Here is a 20239-nt window from a genome sequence, read left to right as displayed (position 1 = left end):
AATATCACCGGCTCTTAATCGCGCTGACGTCACACGCGTAGGGAAGGCGACGGCTAGCATGACTCTGTAGTTCTTATTTGGAAAGGTTTTGGATGTGACAGACGTCCCATTTTAATGCCCTTCACCGCTGTGTGATTATATATATTTTTTAATCTTGAATATCCCTCATTGTTGTTTTTTTAAGGAGCGATAATTAGACACTCATTAACCAATGTCAGGGTATCCCATTACATTTTCCAAATCAATATTTCATCAAGCAGCCAACCATACATCTGCAATACAATTACACTGTTTGTGTCCCTTCTGAAGAGCCTTCAACAGAGCCACCTTATCCCCATTATCCCACCTTTCAGCTGTTCCTGAGGAGTCCTGTACATCAGGAGGAGTCTCAAGCCAGGTCAGGAGTAACGACCCCAGACCAGAGTCAGATTTTTAGCCCTTCATCTCCTGAAGCCACAGCTTTATTAGTGATGCAATCGTAATAAAGGGGTATGTGCAGTTATTACTGGGTTCATAACCCCACACATGCAATACAGGATCTGCTGCAACAGGTCATAAATCCCTACAGGTCCATTGCAGGAAAGGTCATTTCAGGGAGAAAGTGGGTCTGATCAGGAGTGCAGGACACATCTTTTTTGCCGGCGATTACAGTCCTATATTTAACAGATCTGAATGTTAAATGCTTCAAGTCAACTCAAAATGTTCTCCTTTTTAATGGCCTTTAACCTAATTCAGATTACCAAAGTTATTCAGAGCTCCAGCTGTAAAGTGAGAGTTTGAAACCCATATAAAAGACAGATCTGAAAAACTGGAGAGCTTGAATTGAACTGGTCTGGTGAACTATGTTGTGAGGAGAGGTGGGAAACTCCAGTCCTCAAAGGGACAGAGATCTGTGTGAGTTACAGATACTTTTAATTAGCAAACAATTAAGAACAAAAACCAGGTGATTTAGTTCAACTAAATTAAAATATGAAAGAAATGACCCTGAACAGATTAAGAAAAACTGGTAAAATGAGTCAATGAGGAAAGGAGAATTCTGACAATCTGAGTTGTGCTGCAAAGATTATTTCATATAGACAGCAAATGCTGGTATCAGTAGGATTAATAAAAAAAAGTGCAATTTTGCTTTGAAAAAGAAACTTTATTATCAAACGTGAGGAGCATTATATACATTAATTACAAACCACAGTCTCAATGTCACTCTAACCAAGATAGTCCCTCAAGGCCTGCAGCTCCTGAGACACAGCAACAAGATCAGGAACAGAGCCCAGGGTCTGAAAGAAGAAAAATACTCCATTATATTCAGTCTAAATTACAGACGCTTCAGTTCAGAGATGACAACGAAGTCATTAATATAATCCTTTATTTAACCAGATACATCAAATAAGAATTTCTCCTATGATGGGTAGGGAACATCAGACACTGAAAATCTTCAGTAATGAATAAAAACAGGCAAGACAGAATGGGACAGTCAGATGGCACCATTTTCTCACGATTTGGGGGGAAAAAAATCCCTTTTCACTTCTGCTAGACAGTTTTGAGCAGATGAACTAAAAGGGAGTCCACACCTGAAACAGTACTTATTTTTGTAGATGTGAGCTGGTCCCCTGTTAGGATTTACAATCGAAATGACAAGTCAATTACAGGGCTCCAATTCCTGCAGCACAGCAGGCCGGCTCCCACCCACCTTCCTCACAGTCTCAATCATCTCATCCAGCGTCTTTAGCTCCTGCAAGGACTTCCGCTGGTTCTCTTCGTATACCGTTTGCTGGAATGAGTGAATAATTCATTTCAGGAGGCGTCTCACCCAGAATGCCGCAGCCCTGCCGGGAGACGACCTGACTGACGTGAACATGAAGATTAAATTGAAAAGCCTGTTTGAACACTCACGTGTCTCTTGGCTCTCTCAAGAAGTTTTCTCTTGCTCTCCTCAACCTCTATGACCCTACACTTCAGGGATTCCACCTAGAAGCAGGAGTATTAAGAAAAAAAACAACAACAACCTTGTGTTACAACCATGCTGGTAAAGGGAGAAAAGTAATCAAATAGTGGAAGATTCTAAAGAAACAAATACATTTAGATGTGTTAAAGCAACAACCCCTCTGAAGGCAAAGATTCAGCATGATTTCTATGCTGCAACTAAAATGGGCTGGACAAACATCAACGTTCGGACAGGCGAATGCAGAATTTTCTAATTGCTCACTATGATGAAAAAGTAGAGCTCAGAAAGACCTGAAGCTGAACCCATCACAGGCGCCCTATAGCAGTGGTGCTCAATTCTGGTCTCAGAAAAGCCCTGGAACCTGCTGGTTTCTGCCCCAGCTGGGCCCTTGATCAGCAGTGCCAATTTCGATTGAGATGGTGGGCAAGAACATGAACAAGCGAGGCTGAGCTGTAGCCGTCAGAGCTGCAAGTCCCAGGCCCCATCCCGCGGAGGGAGGCCAAACGCCATCTTGAAACCGGGCGTTTCCGAATGCGGCGGAGCCCACGTCTCTTTTGCAGCGCCCCTGCCGTTCTGAGCCTTGCCTCCTTGCGCAGCAAGATCTTCTCCTGCAGGGAGGAGGAGGGCCCCTGTCCTGAGCCCTGCTGAACATGGGATAGCTCCTCCTTCATCGCCTGGGCCTCCACCTGGAGCGTCTTCAGAGACCTCTCCAGCTGCATCTGCTCCTCGTGCAGGATCTGTGGCACACACAAAGGTACTGTGCACATGTCCAACAGCATCTATCCAAAGAGATTTAAGTCTCCCCCCCCCCCATTAGATATACCGCTGAATAAAAAAACCCACCCCCCATGGAAAAAAACCCCACCTATCCGACCTCTCATAACTACCAGAATTTAAATTTAACAAAATCCCTGGTACCATAAATTGCAGTGAACGGGAATATAAACGAGAATGAGGGAAAAAAAAAAAGATTATTCCCAAAAGTCATCTCTCCATTAAGAGAATGCATTAATTAGTTAAAATATGCCACAGGCAAGTTCTTAAAAATCTGTCAGCAAACGCTTGGACCTCTCTGTAATACACAGAGGAAAGACTATCTGTCCTAGGTCTCAGAGCAATTTTAAGATTACCAGAGAATGTCACACGCTATTGAGGTCAAGAGCAGGATTTTCACGTTGGGAAATGAAGGAACAGTGCAGGCAAGCTGCTCTTGGAAAAATCAACTCGTGTACTTTCAAGGGCAGGAAAAAAAGGTCGTAGGGTGGGAACAATCATTAGAATTCACCACATGCCAGGGAGGGGAGATCAATAAGAAAGCAACAGACCATAGAAAGTACGCCACAAAGCTTTCAATAATTCATCAACACAATTGCTACGATTCCCATTAGTCTTAAAATGTATGCAGGAATTCATTGAATTAAAAAAAATATATATTTTTTAAAAGCTTGAGCAGCTCAGCGCGCATGTTTTCTTCAGCTCCACTCAGCCTCCTATCTTCTGTTGCACATAATTCTATAATAATAATAATAGCCAACCATTACCGAGACCTGCAGGAACAGGTGCCAAGAGCAAATGCACAGGCCTGGATGGAGTGGTGTGGTACTGTGCCCACCCAGCTCTCAAGTGTTCGAGCTCTGGCCCATCTGCACTGCCTGCTGAGTCACTGCAGTGGCGTAAATTAATGTGACAAGACCGCAAATGCTCTCTCTCTCTCTCCCCCCCCCCCCCCTCTTGGGCCTTTCAAAACAGCCAAGTCTCTAAATGCCTTCCGATCCATTAGTAATAGAGCTATCTGTGCCTTTTATCTAAACAGAAAGCTACTGATCACGGTCATCGCCACCGATAAAGGACAAATGTCAGGTGACCAAAAAAAAACCCCCATGTTATGAGAGCTAGAGACAAGCATCAGGCAGAGAGAAACATACTTAACAGGAAATTTAACCCACAGGACTGCTACCCACAGCCTTTTTTGGAAATAATTTCAGTGAACAAGTCTTCAAGAACGGGGGGATTAATTAGGGGGAATCGGGCAGACGTCCTTACGGCATTCTCAGATTTTTGCTGTTGATAGAGTTGTCTGTACTCCATCAGGTCCTCAGACAGTTTCTTCGTCTCTTTTTCCTTCTGTGTGGGAGGGACAGAAATAACGGGCTACCATGAAATACGACCCACAGAACAAAGTTCAATGTTAAGACGTGACATTTTAAAAAATAAAACTGAGAATGGGAGGCACTTCTTTACATAAAGGTATTGTTCCAAATTCCCACAACTGTGTTGTGAAGCCAATATCCTGGCTTCTTGTAAAGGGCTGGGTAAGATTCTGGGATTAATGAGCTCAAATGGCCTCCTGTTGCTTGCGATTACTGCTTTGACTACTTTGTTTGACCTTTGTTGAACTGCCGGTTCAAAACTCACACCAACAGGAAAACATAGTATTTTTACAGCTCACCTCAGCCTTGTACTGGAAAATCAAATTGGCCTTCTGCACCTCAATCTGGAGGAGTTCAATCTGGTCTTTCAGGTCACAGACCTCAGAGGTGTATTTCTGCTCAAGATCCTCTCTCTCATCCTGGAGCTTGGTGCTGAAACAACATCAAGCAGCTCATGCACTGACCTGGACCAATTCGCTGGCGACAATGGCGCTAGGAAGAGGTGCGCGTTTCGCAGATGCCATCCTCATCCAAGGTTCAGAAATTTGGGTCTAAAATCTATTGAGACCCACCATCCCATTTACAGACTTCACTCTCCAGTGAATTAGGCAATTAGTGAATTAAAGTAACGACGGGGGGGGGGGGGGAAAGTCTTCAATTTTCATATCTATTAAGATTACTCCCTCCTGAGATTCCCAATACACTAAATAGGTCACACAGAGCTCGGTGGTCTGATCTTCAAGTGATTTTTTTAAACTGTCAAGCAAAAATTACTAACATTAAAAAAAGATTCCAATCTCCATACTTTTTACCGAAATATAAAAAAATACAGTTGGATAGAAATGATTTCTGGTGGTTCTGCTCGTGACTGACTTTGTCCTCTGCCCAAGGATAATGTTGCGCTTTCCCTGCAGTGATTGATCAGGCGCTCTTGCCCTACAGTGATTGATCAAGTCCATCATCCCCACCAGCTGCTCACATCGTCTGCTGCATCTCCTCCTGCTCGGCGGCCTTCAGGGCCTGGAGCTGGGAGACGACGGAAAACAGCTCCGAGACTGTCTCCCTCACTCCCGACAGCACCTGCAGCAGCCCGCGCTCCTCCACTTCTGCAGGGGGGGGGGGGACGGAGAACAATGAGGCTCGTTAGACAGGTGCAAATTAACACAACGGGGGTGTTCATTCAGAACCACTCATTCCGGACAGATCTCGAACCTTCGGCCTTCTTTGGAATAATGGGGACAAAGGCTCCGCTCCCAACTTCTAAGGCACCCCGGCGCATCGCTTCCAGACCTGTAGAGGCGACATGGTGACCACAATTGGATTCGGACCGCTAGGCCAAGTGCTCGTCTTCCAGCAGTCCTTATATCGCGCACTGCGGTTCTCTGATTCGCCTTGATTTTTGTCGTGTTGTTTTACAAGAGAAAGCTCAACACTGAATATTGAAGAGTTTTTTTTTTCTTCACAGGCCCTTCTCTGCGGGACTCCCTGGCAGTCTCGTACCTGGGTCTGCCACGCCATCGCCTCGCCCGTCACCAGGAGAGTCGTCGTCGTCGTCGTCTTCATCGTGGACGGCCTCCAGCACAGAGCCCACAAAGGAGCCCGCAGTGTTGCCCGACTTGTGTGTGGGCAGCGTGCCAGGGGTGTCCGGTTTCTAAACACAAACACGTTCAAGACGACTTTCAACGGGAACATGGCGGCCCTGAAGCAGACAACCGATTAACGCCACAAGTTTAACATCGGAGGTTAGCGCATGGATCCACGTCGGCACGCTAGCTGCAAAGGAATAAGTAGATACTGCCACAGTGAACATCACTACCACCAGACGTGCCACCTCCGCGCCGGTTTATCGATGGATTAAATGCTCTCGGATGCTTTACCTGTTTCCTGAGAGCGGCCTTCAGCTGGTCGGCCAGGCCCTGCAGCCTGTCGTGCAGCAGTCTGGCCTCGGAGCAGGACTGGCTCAGCTGCTCCCCCATGCTCAGCAGCATGCTGCGGGCCCGCGCCCTGGTGCTGTCCACTTCCTCCTGCAGGCTCTCCTGTTCCGCCCTGGGGGAGGGGCCAGTTCAGAGATGGAGGTTATTAGGAGGCCATGACTGGTAAAGGCCGGGGGGAAACTTGGCCAGGACGCTGGGGTAACACCCCTACTCTTTTCGAGAGACGCCCTGGGATTCTTAATGACCACAGAGATTCAGGACCTCGGTTTTAGTTACAATCTTGGGATGAAATTGTTATGAATGTACATCTTGCTTCAATTCTCTATTGCTTTAACCCTGTAGCAATAACCTTTGTTTCAAGCATATATATATAAATAACTGTCAAAATAAAAACAATGCTTAGATCATATAAAATGTCCTGTACACTTTAAACAGAACATCCAGGTTATAATATACAACAACCATTCATATTACTAGACATAATAGGAAGGTCTGAAAGCATCCAGCCGTTTCTGAAACTGAGCAAACTTCCCTTCCCTACCTCATTTCAGCCACTCTCCGCCTCAGGTCTTCACACTCGAGGTTGCGCTGCCTCAGAGCCTGCAGGTTAGACTTGACCATCGTCTCGCTCTCCGCCACCTGCTCCCTGGACAGCGTGTTCTCTTCCTGAAGGAACTGGGCGGAACAACGAGGGGAAATGTAGTGACCCCATCGGAACCCCAGTGAAGAGGCTGCTCTCACTACCATCACTGTCGGCAGCCTTAAAGCTGCTCACACTGCCAGCAGAATGTCAAAATGTCACACCAACATCAAATCTGCTCGTTTGATGGGGCGGAGAGGTGGCACTGTGGCAAAGGATCTGGGCCTGTGGCTGGAAGGTTGCCAGTTCAAATCCTGCGGCCGGCAGAGGAATCCTACTCTCTTGGGCCCCTGAGCAAGGCCCTTCACCCCAGCTGCTCCAGGGGTGCCGTATAAATGGCTGACCCTGCGCTCTGACCCCCAGCTTCTCTCCCTGTCCGTGTGTCTCATGGAGAGAAAGCTGGGTATGCGAGAAGACAAATCCCTAATGCAAGAAATTGTATGTGCCTAATAAAGTGATCTTATAAATCTCTTGTGTAACATTAAAAGGTAGCCACCCAAGCCACTTCAGTGTCCTACCTCATTCATCTCCTTCAGGGCAGACAGCTGTGCCTGCAGCTTCTCCTGGTGCTCGAGCTCGGAGCTCTGCCTGTCCAGCTGTTTCTGCAGGCTGGACAGCTGGGCGTCTCGGCCTTCCATAGCCGACGTCAGCTCGTCGACCTGCCGCTGGGTCTCTGCTAACATGGACTCCAGTCTTGGCCAGGGAAACAAATGGAATTTTACTATACTCCGATTTGTGCTTTCAGCCTCATCAAATCGACGATTTGTTAAAACGTTCAAATCAAGGAAAAGACTAATGCAGTCATTTACCAAACAAATGGACACAGAATACAGACAGCTACAGTCTTAGCGGCTCATGAAAACTATGTGCCAGCATTTTATCTCATTCAAATCTGAACTGTGCAGAGCCGATATAATGTTTAAAGTAAGGTAGAATGACATTTCCAAAAATATAAACATCAATGGATGGAATCCAACCAAAAAAACCACACTAGATCTGTACCAATCCTAACATACACCTCAGAACATAAGAAGCTGGTGCTGTGGAAGAACTCCAGTAACTTCTTTTGCTCACCTATGAATATACTCGGACGACTGCTGGTTTTGTTCCACTGACAGCTGAAACCTGAAAACAAAGCAAGCGTGAGCAGTCTGGGAGGTGAAGCTGTGCGATGATGTCGGCCACCGAGTTAATCACAATATTGCTTTTCCAAGGCCACACCTCTCTGTTAACACGCAAACTTAACAACCACTTAAGGCGTACCTGAGCCACATTCACCTTCATCACTAGTGATTTAACGTGGTCCCAGCATGTGCCTTCTTTGTAGCTCCAGTGAGAATGACACCTTTACTTCCTCAAACAGCTGAAAAAGTCTTCAACTGTCCTTACCACACTTTACAGGTGTGCTATTGAGAGTGTGGGATCACAGTGTGGTTTGGCAGCAGCTTGTTGTTACAGGGGGTGATCACGTCAGCCCAGTCCATCACTGGAGTACAGCTCCCCTCTAATTCAGACATTGTTACTACTCGCTGTCTCAGGAAGGCTGGAAGTATCGTTAAGGATCATCCTGGCTTCTCACTTTTCTCCCTCCTCCCCTCTGGTGAGGGTTATAGGAGCATAAAGGCACAAACGTCCAGACTCTGTCAGACTACTGAACTCTACCCCTACCACTGGCTCACACTGATACAGTGATGTTTTTATTTATTTTCTTCTCTAAGATGCATCTTACTTAACTTGTTCTTGTTGCTGTGGCTGTTTCTGTATTTATGCATTTTGGTGTTACCTTAAAGTCTTTGTATTGGAGCATACATGCAAATAAGCATTTCACTGCACTTGTGCACATGACAATCGACTGAGCTGATGAAGCAGTTAAGACGCAGTGGATTTTGACTGCGCTAGGATCTTAAAAAAAAAAGCTCCCTCACCGTTCGGTCTCTGCACTGAGGGCCTGGTTCAGCTGGGTCTGCCAGGCCTCGGCGGAGCACAGTCTGGTGGACAGCTCCTGATTCTCCCGCTGGAGCAGGGCCCGGTCCTGTTCGGCCTCCCGCAGCCTCTCGGTCAGAACCGTGAGCTCTGGAACACCGGCAGACGGGGGGGCATCAGTGAAGGAAGCAAACAGCAGAACAAAATAACCCCCAGCTGGCAGACAGCAGCTCAATATCTCCACATCAATAGCAATATAAGAATTGCATTACACTTGTGCATATGACAAATAAACGGAATTTATTCCACATCTTACTGACAAGTCGCTAGTTTTCTTTTTTTTTAAACTGTTTAGTCTTTGACAGGTATCAATACATTTCTAGGCCATACAGTAGATCATGCAGGAGATAGAGCATTTGCTAGTATCCCCTCCTCCAACTACTCTTCCGTATTCCCAAAATAAAAATAGACAAAAACAACAAAGAAACGTGTCACGTTAACTATGTACATGTTAACTGTTCCAGGAGATCCACTTAATGTATAAAAGACTGAGGTTTCAGTTTAAAAACATGAGAAGATTAACAGGTGGTTGATTTGAATGCGATACTACAATGAGAACTCTGAAGGCTGGAACAGATCTTACCTGAATTCATAATGGTTGCTTTAAGTCTCAGGTCTCCAATCTCCTGCGTTGCATCTTGTAGGCTCAAGGCTGACTGGGCCAGCTCTCCTTGTATCTGTACAACAAAGACAGCAAACCAATTAGCCAGCAGCCATTTCACCCTGCAACTCACAACTGGCAGCCCACTGGAGCTCAGCAGGTGTGAGCCTGGTCAGTACCTGGATGGGAGACCTCCTGGGAAAACTAAGGTTGCTCCTGGAAGAGGTGTTAGTGGGGCCAGCAGGGGGCGCTCACCCTGCGGTCCATGTGGGTCCTAATGCCCCAGTATAGCGACAGGGACACTATACTGTAAAAAGGCTCCGTCCTTCGGATGAGACGTAAAACCGAGGTCCTGACTCTCTCTGGTCATTAAAAATCCCAGGGTGTCTCTCGAAAAGAGTAGGGGTGTTACCCCGGCGTCCTGGCCAAATTTCCCATTGGCCCTTAACAATCATGGCCTCCTAATAATCCCCGTCTCTGAACTGGCTTCATCACTCTGCTCTCCTCCCCACTGAGAGCTGGTGTGTGGGGAGCGTTCTGGTGCATCATCCAGGTGGGGCTGCACATTGGTGATGGTGGAGGGGATCCCCATTACCTATAAAGCGCTTTGAGTGGAGTGTCCAGAAAAGCACTATATAAGTGTAAGCAATTATTATTAATTATTATTATTATTATTAATTACCTACAATTTCAGTTTCTTTTCGGTCAGTGACAAAAGGAAGGGTATTTACAACTACCGTTAATGAAAAATGAAACTAATGAAAAATTTTTAATGAAAACATTCATTTTTTTTAATGAAAAATGAAACTAAAATAAACCTGAACACACAGGAAGATTTACTCTGTGGACAGTGGATCACGCCTTCATGACCCCACCTGATTTCTCTCTTCGTTCGCTCTCTCCATGTCCAGCCTCATGTCTTCCCTCTCCCTCAGGGCAGAATCCGTTTTCGTGCGCAGTGCAGAGAGCACAGGGAACGTGCGCTTGAGCAGGTCTCGAGCATGCGTCCACTACAAACACAGAACAACCGTCAAGAGCTACTTTTCTGCTCTCTACTTTCGATCATATCGCACTACTTCTCTTGACAATATTACAATTGTAATGCAAAATCTTGCAATATAGCAGCAACAATTAAAAATTCCTTTCTATACAATACTCATGTTACTGGATGCTGTTGCTGAAAATGACTTATATTTGTGCCTGCTTATATAGCAATCTAAGTGAAGGACCTTTCAATCCATAACCGTCAACGCACATCAGGTTAAGACCATACTGTGCTTTAAATCATATTGGTCTTTATCCAAAAAAATGAACCAATAGATAAAAATTACTATTCGCTTTATAGAACCATGTCGAAGCTCGGAGATCCGCTTGGATAAAATATCGATCTTTCAGCTTTTACTTCAGAATGCTGATATGGATCAAAGCAAATACCTCTGCCCCCTTTGTAATACTGTCCTTATAATGCCAGTTAGGCCTTTAGAATTTGGAGAAACAATTAAAAAGGCAAACAAAATGCTCCAATATATAGCTAAAAGTGAAGAATTTCAGTCAAGTCTTAGATGTATAATCCATGGTTAAATCCTTTTTCACAATACTGCGTCAAATTTTCGGTCACCATGTTATCGAAATACTGCCACTCTGAAATCAGTCCAGAGAAGAGCAACCAGAGGTATTCTGGGACTGAAGGAAATTTCCTACACTGACCGGTTGGAAAAAAAAACAACCTTTTCATTCACAAATGGAGAAGACTATGAGAGAACCTGATACCAGCACGCAAAATCCTTAAAAGGAAAGTTTACATCATCAGAAAGCACCACAAAAGAAACAAGAGAAAAGCGGGCAGGATTTGGAAGTGGATTCTGACAATGTCAAGCCTCTCTTCAGACTACAGGCAAGCTCCTGTCAACCCACATTTTCTTATGAACACTGAGCTGTATCACCCACCCTGCCACTCACCTGCTCTCTCATCTGCAGGCCATCGGACTTCATTGCTTCACAGAGCTCTTCAAAGGACTGGAGTGATTCTGCAACTCCATCATTGAGGGCATCCTCAGATAAAACCAAAACAGAGGCTGGTGTTAACAAATTAATAACACCAGTGTGTTAATGTAAGCAGAGGTAGAACAGAACAGGACCACAAGCAGGTAAAAGATTCAAACCCAACTCCACCCCAAAACTACCAACAGGGGGGCGCTGGGTGCACGCTGGCTGTGGCAGAGGACGCTGGGGGTACCTGCTCCGGGCGTGCCAGTCTGAGGGCGGCGACGAGCTCCTGGTGCGAGCCCACGCTCTGCTCCAGCTCTCTGATCCGGGCGGCGGAGTGGCACCTCAGGGCCTCAGCGACAGCATGGGCCTGGGCAGACAAGCAGAGAGGGGGTCAGGGTCAGACAGCGCGCGCTTTTAATCACTGTGGGGCTCCCCCTCATTAAAAGACAAAAAGGCCACAAGTAAGCTGGCCGAGAATTCCAAAGGTGCATGCATTTATAAAACTGATAACTGAAGAAATTATGTTGTGCATTCCTGTAATTTTATGCTATGTACTGATGGAAGATTTTTACACTTTTGCAATTTACTTTATGTAGGGCAAGGTGTGCTGTTTCAGAAAGAATTCCTAGATCTGTATTTGTAAGCTTATTTTGCATCATTTAAAAAAAACAGAAGCTTACCGCCTCCTTAGCCCTGAGGGCTTCCTCCACCTGCTGCCTCGCGCCATCCCGCTGGCGCTGGCTCTCCACGACCTTTTCCCTCATCTTCCTCAGCATCTCCATGCTCCTTCCATGCAGCCCCTTCATCCGAGACATCTGCACAAACACAAACCTCTGGACTGAAACGCTGGAACAAGGAAACATCAGCTCGGTCTGCTGATCACTTATAAACCCAAATTCCAAATTGACCTCTTTGGTGGGAGAATCTTTGAGTAATTCACAGGCATAAGTAGATTTTTTTTAAAAATCTGGAATCAGTGTCATTCCACTGCTTCAAATTGCATTGGTCTACCAGTAGGTGGCACTCTTCCCTCTAAAATAGAATTTCTGGATTTTTAGGGACACTAATGCTGTCCTTTGCATGAGATGTGTTAAACAGAGGTTCTGACTGCTCAATCATTAAAGATCCCAAGGCACTCTTCCAAAGAGCAGGGAGTGGCCATGTTATTTTCACTCCAAACGTGTACAATTGGACTTAACTCAACCCGTGAAGCCATCTCACACTTCCACACCTCATCTGCTGTACAGTGGGCTGCATGCACAGAATGGTGGTGCAACTCAGTTGTAGATGAAATGGTTCCACTCCTATAAGTTCTAGCTCTTTTCACCCTTAGCACTTATAACTCCATCCACCTAACGGCTTCTTCCATATCAGGGGGGCAGGGCAAAGGACACAAGGAAGCACACGGACACAGGCGACACAGCCAACCTGCCAAGAAGCCAATTAACCTATCAGCATCTCTTTGGGCTGCGAGAGGAAGCTAGAGCACCTGGAGGAAACCAACTAGAAACCTGGAGAGATCATACAAACTCCAGACAGATCTGGATTGACCCCAGGACCCTAGTGCTGTGAGGCAGCAGTGCTGACCCTGCTGCCCCTGTGCTTATAAATGCACACGACTAAGATATGGAATCGCTAAGTGTTTTAGGACCTTAAGCAAATTCGAGAAGCACAGACACGGACAGATTCCCCAGGAAGACAGTACATGTTCTGCCAGGAGCTGTGCTTGCAAGTTTGCAGGCGCTGAACAATTAAAATGAGGTTTTCAAAAGCTTGAGGTCTTTCACAACACATACACCCGCCCACCCCAGTTGTGCTCAGCCTGTTGTAGGCAAACGCACATTCCTTAAATCGCCCCCCTTACCCTATCCATCTTGGCTGAGGACAGCGAGCGTACCTGCGTGGCAGAGGCGTCTTGATTTGCTTTGCTGAGGTCAAATGTTTCTTGAGCCATAGTGAGGGCAGCTGCAGTATCCGTGCTCATGGAAAACTGTCAACACAAAATCATTACAAACGACTCTGACATTCCTGCCATCACGCATCAAGGTAAAGACGGCACTGCTTTTTAACCAGCATTTTTTAGCACTGGGGGGGGGGGGGGATTTCATGACAAATTAACAGGCACCAAAATTAGACAACACGTTTTTCTATATGGGTCTGAAAAATGTTTTAATAAAAGAAGTTTTTCCTTGATGAAAAAAAACATTTTCCTCCAAGCGCAGGAGCTGCTCACCACTTCATCCCGGACGTCCTTCAGCCTCTGGAGGAGAGCCTGGAGTTCTTCCTGAGGCAGCTCCAGGGACCGGACGCGCTGCACGGCCCCCACGTACAGCTCTTGGTACTGCTGCTCCACCTGCGGGCCAACACCACACAGCAGCACGCATTTACAGGTGCCCCCTGCAAGGTGGTGCACCTGCGCCCGCCGATTCTATGCCAAGACCTGCAAACGCACCACTCTGGCACTCAAGTCATAAGGCAGCATTCGCCACACAACGGCGTGGAAGTACTTCACGTTGCAGACAGCGTTTTTACTTCCACTCAAAAACTCCAATACAATGCGTTTTACCACTCTTTATTCGTAAACAGTGCACAGGCAATCTACAGTGCACAGGCAGTTAAGTGTCATGCATTCCTTATTGTTAAATAAGCAATAATCAATAATCTGGCAAAAATACCCCTAAACAACAACAAGCTCCAGTCCGCGTCTCTACTACTGTAAAGTAATATACCGCAGAGACCTACAAAAACTAACAGGCTAATTTGTTTTATTGCACGAATAGAACATTTCTAAGAACAATTTTCTTTCGTTGGGCGCAGTGACCATATAAAATGTACTTAAATGCTAGAAACAGTCACACAATCACATAGTATGATTTCCAAAACCTCATCTCTGACCCTTTTGTCTTAAAAAAATTGATCGGCTATCAGTTGATTGGCTACAAGGTGCCCTTTTCTAGAATGCATTCTCAAATGTATACTGGGGTGCAGCCATTCAGGTAATGAGCATTTTATCCCTTTATATAAACACAAATGAAAAACGAGACGTGGCACCTCATTAAAATAATAAGAAGGTAACCTGGCACAATTGGCCAGGTTGTACCATAACTGCCATTTACATTCTGGCATGAAGTTGATCAATCAAGACCTGCTCAACTGTACAGATGATAATCAACCTGGATTACAGCTATGATGCTGCACAGGAACGTTATCATGGAAAGAGGATGTAAGTGTTACATTCAAGATATTTCCGATGCGTCTGGGGGTCAAACCTCTTACTGGAATGTGAACAGAAGCCTCTCTCACCTTGTCGTGCTCCACTTGGCTGAGCTCAGTGAGGTCCGTCTGCACAAACGTCTCCCTCAGACTGGACGGTCCCGGGCGCACCTCCTGGCCACGGGCCCTCGCACTGGCCACCTGCTGCGACAAGGCCTCCATCACGATCAGGGCTGAGGTCAGTCGCATCTCCAGGTCCGCCCGGGGGAGGGCTTGAAGGCTCTCAGGGTCAGGAAGGCTGTGAAAAGGATGCACACGTCACCAGACGGCACGCGCTCACTTCTCCAAGTTTTCCGCCTTACAGGCCTGAATTCCTGTTGTATATTCCTGTGGGAAAGGACTACACAGATTACACTGCAGTCATGAAAATACTGCAAGACAATACCATCGAGCCCTTAACATGCAGCTCCAAACAACATCTTAAATATAAAAATATGACCATCAAAGCTTCTAAAGAAGGCAGTGGGAATTATCCTCCTGAAGCAGGACAGAGTCACGCTTTAACCAGCACTGAAGAAGATCTGGGAACGGGAGGCTTACAACTGGAACGAAACTAAGAAAGCGGGACTCACTTCCACAGCAGAGAATCCGTGTTGGTCCCCATTTCGGCCACCGAGATCTCCCTCTTCCTCTCAAACACCCCCGACGTGTTGACGCTTCGTTCAGTCCGGTGCACAGGGGTGGTACAGGTGCCGACAGGGCACAGCTCCACAGAGGAGGAGGAGGAGGCCGGGGCACCTTGTGTGCCGGACGGCAAAGGAAACATCAGGATTTCGGCCATCTGCAGGAGCTGCTGTTGCAGGGCCTGGGCCTTGGTGCGGGACAAACTGCACCCTCCTCCAGGGAGAGATTCTGCTGCGTGCACCCCCATTTTGTCAGGCTTATCCACTATTGAGGCCTTAACAGGATGAGCGTCATTAACCTTTACCGAAGAGACAGGTTCGGGCTTCTCTTCTAAGCCCGATAATATACTCACATCCCAGTCTTCTTTAACTCCCAGGCTCGCGGCTGTGGAGTTCAGCTGCGGCTGAGGGAAAGGGCTGTAAGGGCTTGCTCTCCACAACTTGTTGAGACTGCCAACGCCGGGGCTTGCCAGCTTTCTCTTGCCACTGCCGAAGAAGTCGTGCTCTGAGTCAGCAGCTGGGCTAAGAGACCTGGGATCGGGGTCACACCCATCAGAGCCGGGCCCTGTTCCGATGGCAGGCGAGCCGGCGGCTTGATTGTCGGAAGAATTCACCAAACTCTTCAAGAGCAGGCTGACGCTTCTGCTTAATACGGGGGCCCTTTCCACCGGGGTCGCCAGAACGTTTTGGAACGACTCGGAGATCGACCCCTCCAGGGATGGACGGGGAAGAGAGGCTGATGGGTCTGCCTCAAAAGGCAGCTCTGCCTCAGCCTCAGTTGCAAGCTGCAGGCTCCTTGCCTCCGACGACAGCACGTTCCCTATTCCCGAATCTTCTTCCTGGGACTCGCTTTGTGGCACACTCAGGACTCTGCTCCCTTCAGCCAAAGAGGCAGAACTCTGCTTGGGAGCCACAGGGCTGCATCCAAGTGGCATTAAACTCTCTGCCTGTTCGGTTCCTGGTGCATTCACACAGAGATCTTCTGCAAAAGGGCTGTTTTTTGTATCAGCGCTGGAAAACTGGTCAGTTTGGTCCTGCATGGGTAATGCGTTTCGAATTGGGGAACTTAGTGCTACTGGGACGCCTGGAAGAGCAGTAGGTGAGGCATCATCGTCTTCTTCACTCTGCATGTTTTCCAAAGTATCTGGCTGGCGTTCTAGTAAACACAGAACAGCTGGATGAATCTCAGAGCCCCCAGCCTTGTGCACGACAGGAGCTGGTGCAACGCAGTAGTCGTGCGCTGCATCAACATAAGGGTTATCGCTTAAAAAGCTCACGTTCTTCATCGAAATATCAAGGGAATGACCATCGGCCGCCCTGCTGCTGCCGAAACGGCTCGCTGGAGCACTGATCACTTCTCCACGGACAGTGGTGCCATGCAGGTGGGTCGTTTCATTTAAGGTCTGTAGTTCCTCTGGGTCACTTGCTTGAACGATGAACGTGCTTCCATTTGCTTGTCCCACAGTAGAATCTGGAGTTGTCCCGTCCGAAGCCTCAGGAAGGTCCCAAATCTCTACATCTGCTCCAAGGAACTCTAAGCTGACGGCATCCATAGTGCTGTTGATCTCACCGGGAGAGTCCACTTTCGGAACTGGTGGGGAGTCACCGGAGAGATGTTCAGTCACATTGCCCTGTGACGCCTCGTCACGGTCACGGACTCTCCCTGTGGTCACACCGGGTACGGTGTCAACTGGGGACTCATCTACAACGTAGGTCTCGTCCGCAGTTCCGCTGCCTGGCAGCGGCTGGGTGCTTACTGCCTCCGACTGGGGCAGACCGACAGCGGGCAGGACGGGAAGGGAATCTGGGAAGCGGTATTCCAGGGAACATCGATCATCTTCCGTTACTCTGAGTGGCTCTGCGTTCTCCTTGAACTCTCCCATTTCTCCCAGAGGCTGCAGGTGGGATTCAATAGCACTGGCCTTCCTGGCAGCCTCGGTACTAAAATCGATTCTTGAAACGGGGCAACTAGGCATGGAGTTCAAATTCAAGTGCTTTTTATTCTCCTGTAAAAAAAAAAAAAAGGTGAAATCCATCAACATCAACAGTTTGTTTTTCTATATTTAACTACCTTCTCCAGGAGACATTCACAGTAACACAAACATACCAGTTCCCTTGTATTAGAGAACTTTTATTAAATAAAAAAATAATTGATATAATGACTCAGTCATATTCCGGACTAAGCGTTCCAGGTGGAGAATCTAAGAAATTCCTTACTTTATTTCTCATTTCCCTACTAACACCCCAGCAGATCCATATCCCACAAATACCAGACTCCTTCATACAATTATGAAAAGGAAATCTTAATACAAAAGACAGAATAAAATATTCAATATCAATTCATTCCCCCCCCCATTGATCCGATTGGTCCGATTGATAACCGAGTGCCCTGCCCAACTGTGACACCATACCTTTATCTTGAGTTTGCTGAACAGGGGTGTGAGTGTGGACGACGAGGCGCAGAGACCATTCTGGAAGCTCTTTAAAGGGGTCCTCTCCATTGACTTGCCTTGAGGCTGGAGCATGTCAGGGAGTCAAAGGGTTAGCCAATTACAATTAGCCAGGAGAAAATGGTAAAAACAAGTACACAGAAACGGAACGTAATACAAATACCAGACAACATGCAATCCTTGATCTGACACATGACCAATGCATTAAAGGATTAAAATGCTCATGTGGTAAATTACACTGAAATATTTGCACCACTATTTTCTAATCACCTTATTCTACATGAAATGCCTGCATACCCAGGAACAAGGCTCATGAGACGTGCGATTAGTTCAGCTTTCCCAAACCTGGTGGGTTCTTTTCCCACCTTGCTAACCGAACCCATCAAATGTCATGACGCACACTGCAAAGTTACTTCTGCTTCAGCACAAGTAGTAACCCTCCCATGTAAACCCTTACGGAGTGTTCCTTTTTCAAGGAGCTCATCCCACATCGTAAACTTCCTGAACTCGTGCTTCTACGCCATTCCTCAAATAGAAGAAGACACGGATTTTAGCAGGTAAAGTTGCTGGCATGCCACGGACTGTGTTGGTGTGGGTCAAAACATGTCTTTCTTCCTTTAAAACCTTTTTTCTCTCTTATTCTTTCCTATAAAGCCACGAACGAAGACTGAAAAGGTCCCCAGGCCACCCAGCATGGTCCAACTACTTAAAAAACCCGAAGTTATACAATGTACATCATCTTCCATTTTGTTAAAAGGACAAAACCCTCCAGAAATGCATTCGTTCCAGCTCAGGTCTGACAACTCTGCGCAGTGGAGGCAAGATTTTATACAATGGGTTGGTTCCATTCAAGACAAACCTAAATACTGTAGTTAAGTGTTAATACTGTGAGAAAATAAAGGGTTCACACTGGACTAGGACACTGCTAACCCAAAACGAGACCACTCGACCTTCTACTGTTATCTTTTAGAGACAGAAAGATTAAGATGGGTTTCTAAACGACACAACACTAAAATTCCGGCACTCCAGTCGGTTCACAGTCTAATCGCCTTTTAACGAAGTGCAGCTACAAGCCCCATTTCCTTCTTACACCAAAGCCTTCCTCTCCGACTCCAATATTCATCGACGACCTTCTCCTCGTAGTCATTTGTGTGGCTGTTATTCTACCTAGAAAGAAGTGTGAAGATGTCGTTTGACTCCGGTCGACAAGTAACAGTCCGTTACAGCAAGCAAAACAAATACATATACATATATCATTTTAATTTCTGTACTTCGGGCAATGTTTTTTTATTTATACAGACTCTAATCATGGTACTTAGAAAGTCAAAAGTCAAAAGTTTAATAACATACATTATTCACGAAGTAGCTTAAAGCAGATTTTACGTTTTTTATAATGTCTACAACAATACTTACTAACATTACAAGATTATAACAACAATATTTACGGTGACTACCTCCCCGGAGCCACTAGAGGATTTCTCAGCCTAAATGTCAGCGAACGTATATTTACTTTATTATACTAAATGAATTCATAAATGACTTAAAGCCACGTAGTAAAGATCATACCGGGCCTGCTATTTTCGGATGAGCTCTGGAGTTCTTCTGTTAGCCGTATAAATAAAAATAATAAGAAATTAACACGCTGCCCTAAAAGAAAACTATTTCTCTCAACTGCTCAACTACAATTTCAAACATTACACGCTCGCGTCTCATTGGACGGTCGGCCAGTTGCGTCACGTCGAAGCGTGCTCTCCTTGCGCACGCGCACGCGCACGCAAGGGAGGGCGGGGTTAGCGTTTGGGGTCACGTGATATCGGAAATCGACTAGACACCCTGAGCCCTTGCAGACCCTAGCGGGAACGCGCATGTGAAGGGTTTAGTCTTGTTATACTGTCAGTGCGACGCTTGGGAAGCGGCGTTAGTGATGATTTCGAACATGCTAAGGAGGTGTGCTTTTTTTAAATTAAAAATACCAAGCTTTTTCTCCCCAAGCAAGCGCATTGCTTTCGTCAAGAAAAAAAACCATAAGTGTACTAGCAAGGCGCTTTCGGAAATCATGTACATTTTAAAATGTTAGAAGTCGCAAAGCTCAGAATATATTTTGTTTTCATACGATGCACCACTTCAGGAGCCGAAAGAAACGGCTATATTTACCATAGACACGAACTAGTTCAGGTGGGTAGCTGTGTCAGCATGCGTAGGCTAAGTAATAGGTTTATTCCCTCCTGAAAAGAAAAGAAAGATACTCTGTCCCAGGGCGTTTCTCAAAAAGAGTAGGGGTGTTACCCCTGCGTACTGGCGCACTATGGCTGCCGCTGCATCATGCAGGTGAGGCTGCACACTGGTGGTGGTGGAGGGGATCCCCATTACCTGTAAAGCACTTTGAGTGGAGTGTCCAGAAAAGTGCTGTGCAAGTGTAAGGAATTATTATTGTATAGAACTGTTGTCACACCAAGGGGCATTGTTGCACTGTTATATTTTACTTTTCACTATTAGTCTTGCTGCCTCTCAGTGCTGGGGTCCTGAGTTCAATTCCTGAGGTGCTGTCTGTGTGGAGTCTGCATGTTCTCCTCATGTTCTCGTGGGGCTCCTCCGGGTGGTCCGGTTCCCAGTTTCTTCCAACAGTCCAGAGCCATACTGGGAGGTTAAGTGGC

The 20239-nt window shown here is 46.5% G+C and overlaps 1 protein-coding gene across 2 annotated transcripts; it reads right to left on the bottom strand.

The window, feature by feature from the left end:
* Positions 1-1120: 1120 nt before the first annotated feature.
* On the bottom strand, positions 1121-19305 carry spag5 (sperm associated antigen 5). Of its 2 annotated transcripts, none has more exons than XM_088616118.1 (26): positions 19152-19305; positions 18676-18752; positions 17547-17651; positions 15085-17141; positions 14543-14750; positions 13473-13592; positions 13137-13229; positions 11920-12054; positions 11487-11606; positions 11210-11302; positions 10126-10260; positions 9233-9326; positions 8592-8739; positions 7741-7791; positions 7185-7359; positions 6568-6701; positions 5970-6138; positions 5593-5743; positions 5305-5382; positions 5072-5198; positions 4392-4524; positions 3986-4066; positions 2527-2679; positions 1891-1965; positions 1688-1768; positions 1121-1274 (listed from the first exon to the last, which is right to left on the bottom strand). In XM_088616118.1, the coding sequence occupies exons 2-26, from the start codon at positions 18730-18732 to the stop codon at positions 1203-1205; spliced, it is 4845 nt and encodes a 1614-aa protein (XP_088472244.1). In that variant the 5' UTR covers positions 18733-18752; positions 19152-19305; the 3' UTR covers positions 1121-1202. The 2 variants fall into 2 exon arrangements, with proteins under 2 accessions (XP_088472244.1, XP_088472245.1); XM_088616119.1 differs by having other exon boundaries at positions 18676-18748.
* Between the last annotated feature and the right edge of the window lie 934 nt (positions 19306-20239).

This window comes from Lepisosteus platostomus, chromosome 22 (assembly GCF_059453375.1).
Source record: "Lepisosteus platostomus isolate fLepPlt1 chromosome 22, fLepPlt1.hap1, whole genome shotgun sequence".
NCBI lineage: Eukaryota > Metazoa > Chordata > Actinopteri > Semionotiformes > Lepisosteidae > Lepisosteus > Lepisosteus platostomus.
Note: the sequence above shows the minus strand (reverse complement) of the source record. Positions and strands in the feature narration are given on the sequence as shown.

Bases quoted from the DNA above. Each gene is read 5' to 3' on its own strand.
- spag5 (XM_088616118.1), bottom strand. From the start codon at position 18,732: ATGACTACGAGGAGAAGGTCGTCGATGAATATTGGAGTCGGAGAGGAA. The intron at 17,652-18,675 runs GTAAGAAGGAAA...GACATGCTCCAG, and splicing joins TCGGAGAGGAAGGCTTTGGT to CCTCAAGGCAAGTCAATGGA. The intron at 17,142-17,546 runs GTATGGTGTCAC...TTTTTTTTACAG, and splicing joins TCAGCAAACTCAAGATAAAG to GAGAATAAAAAGCACTTGAA.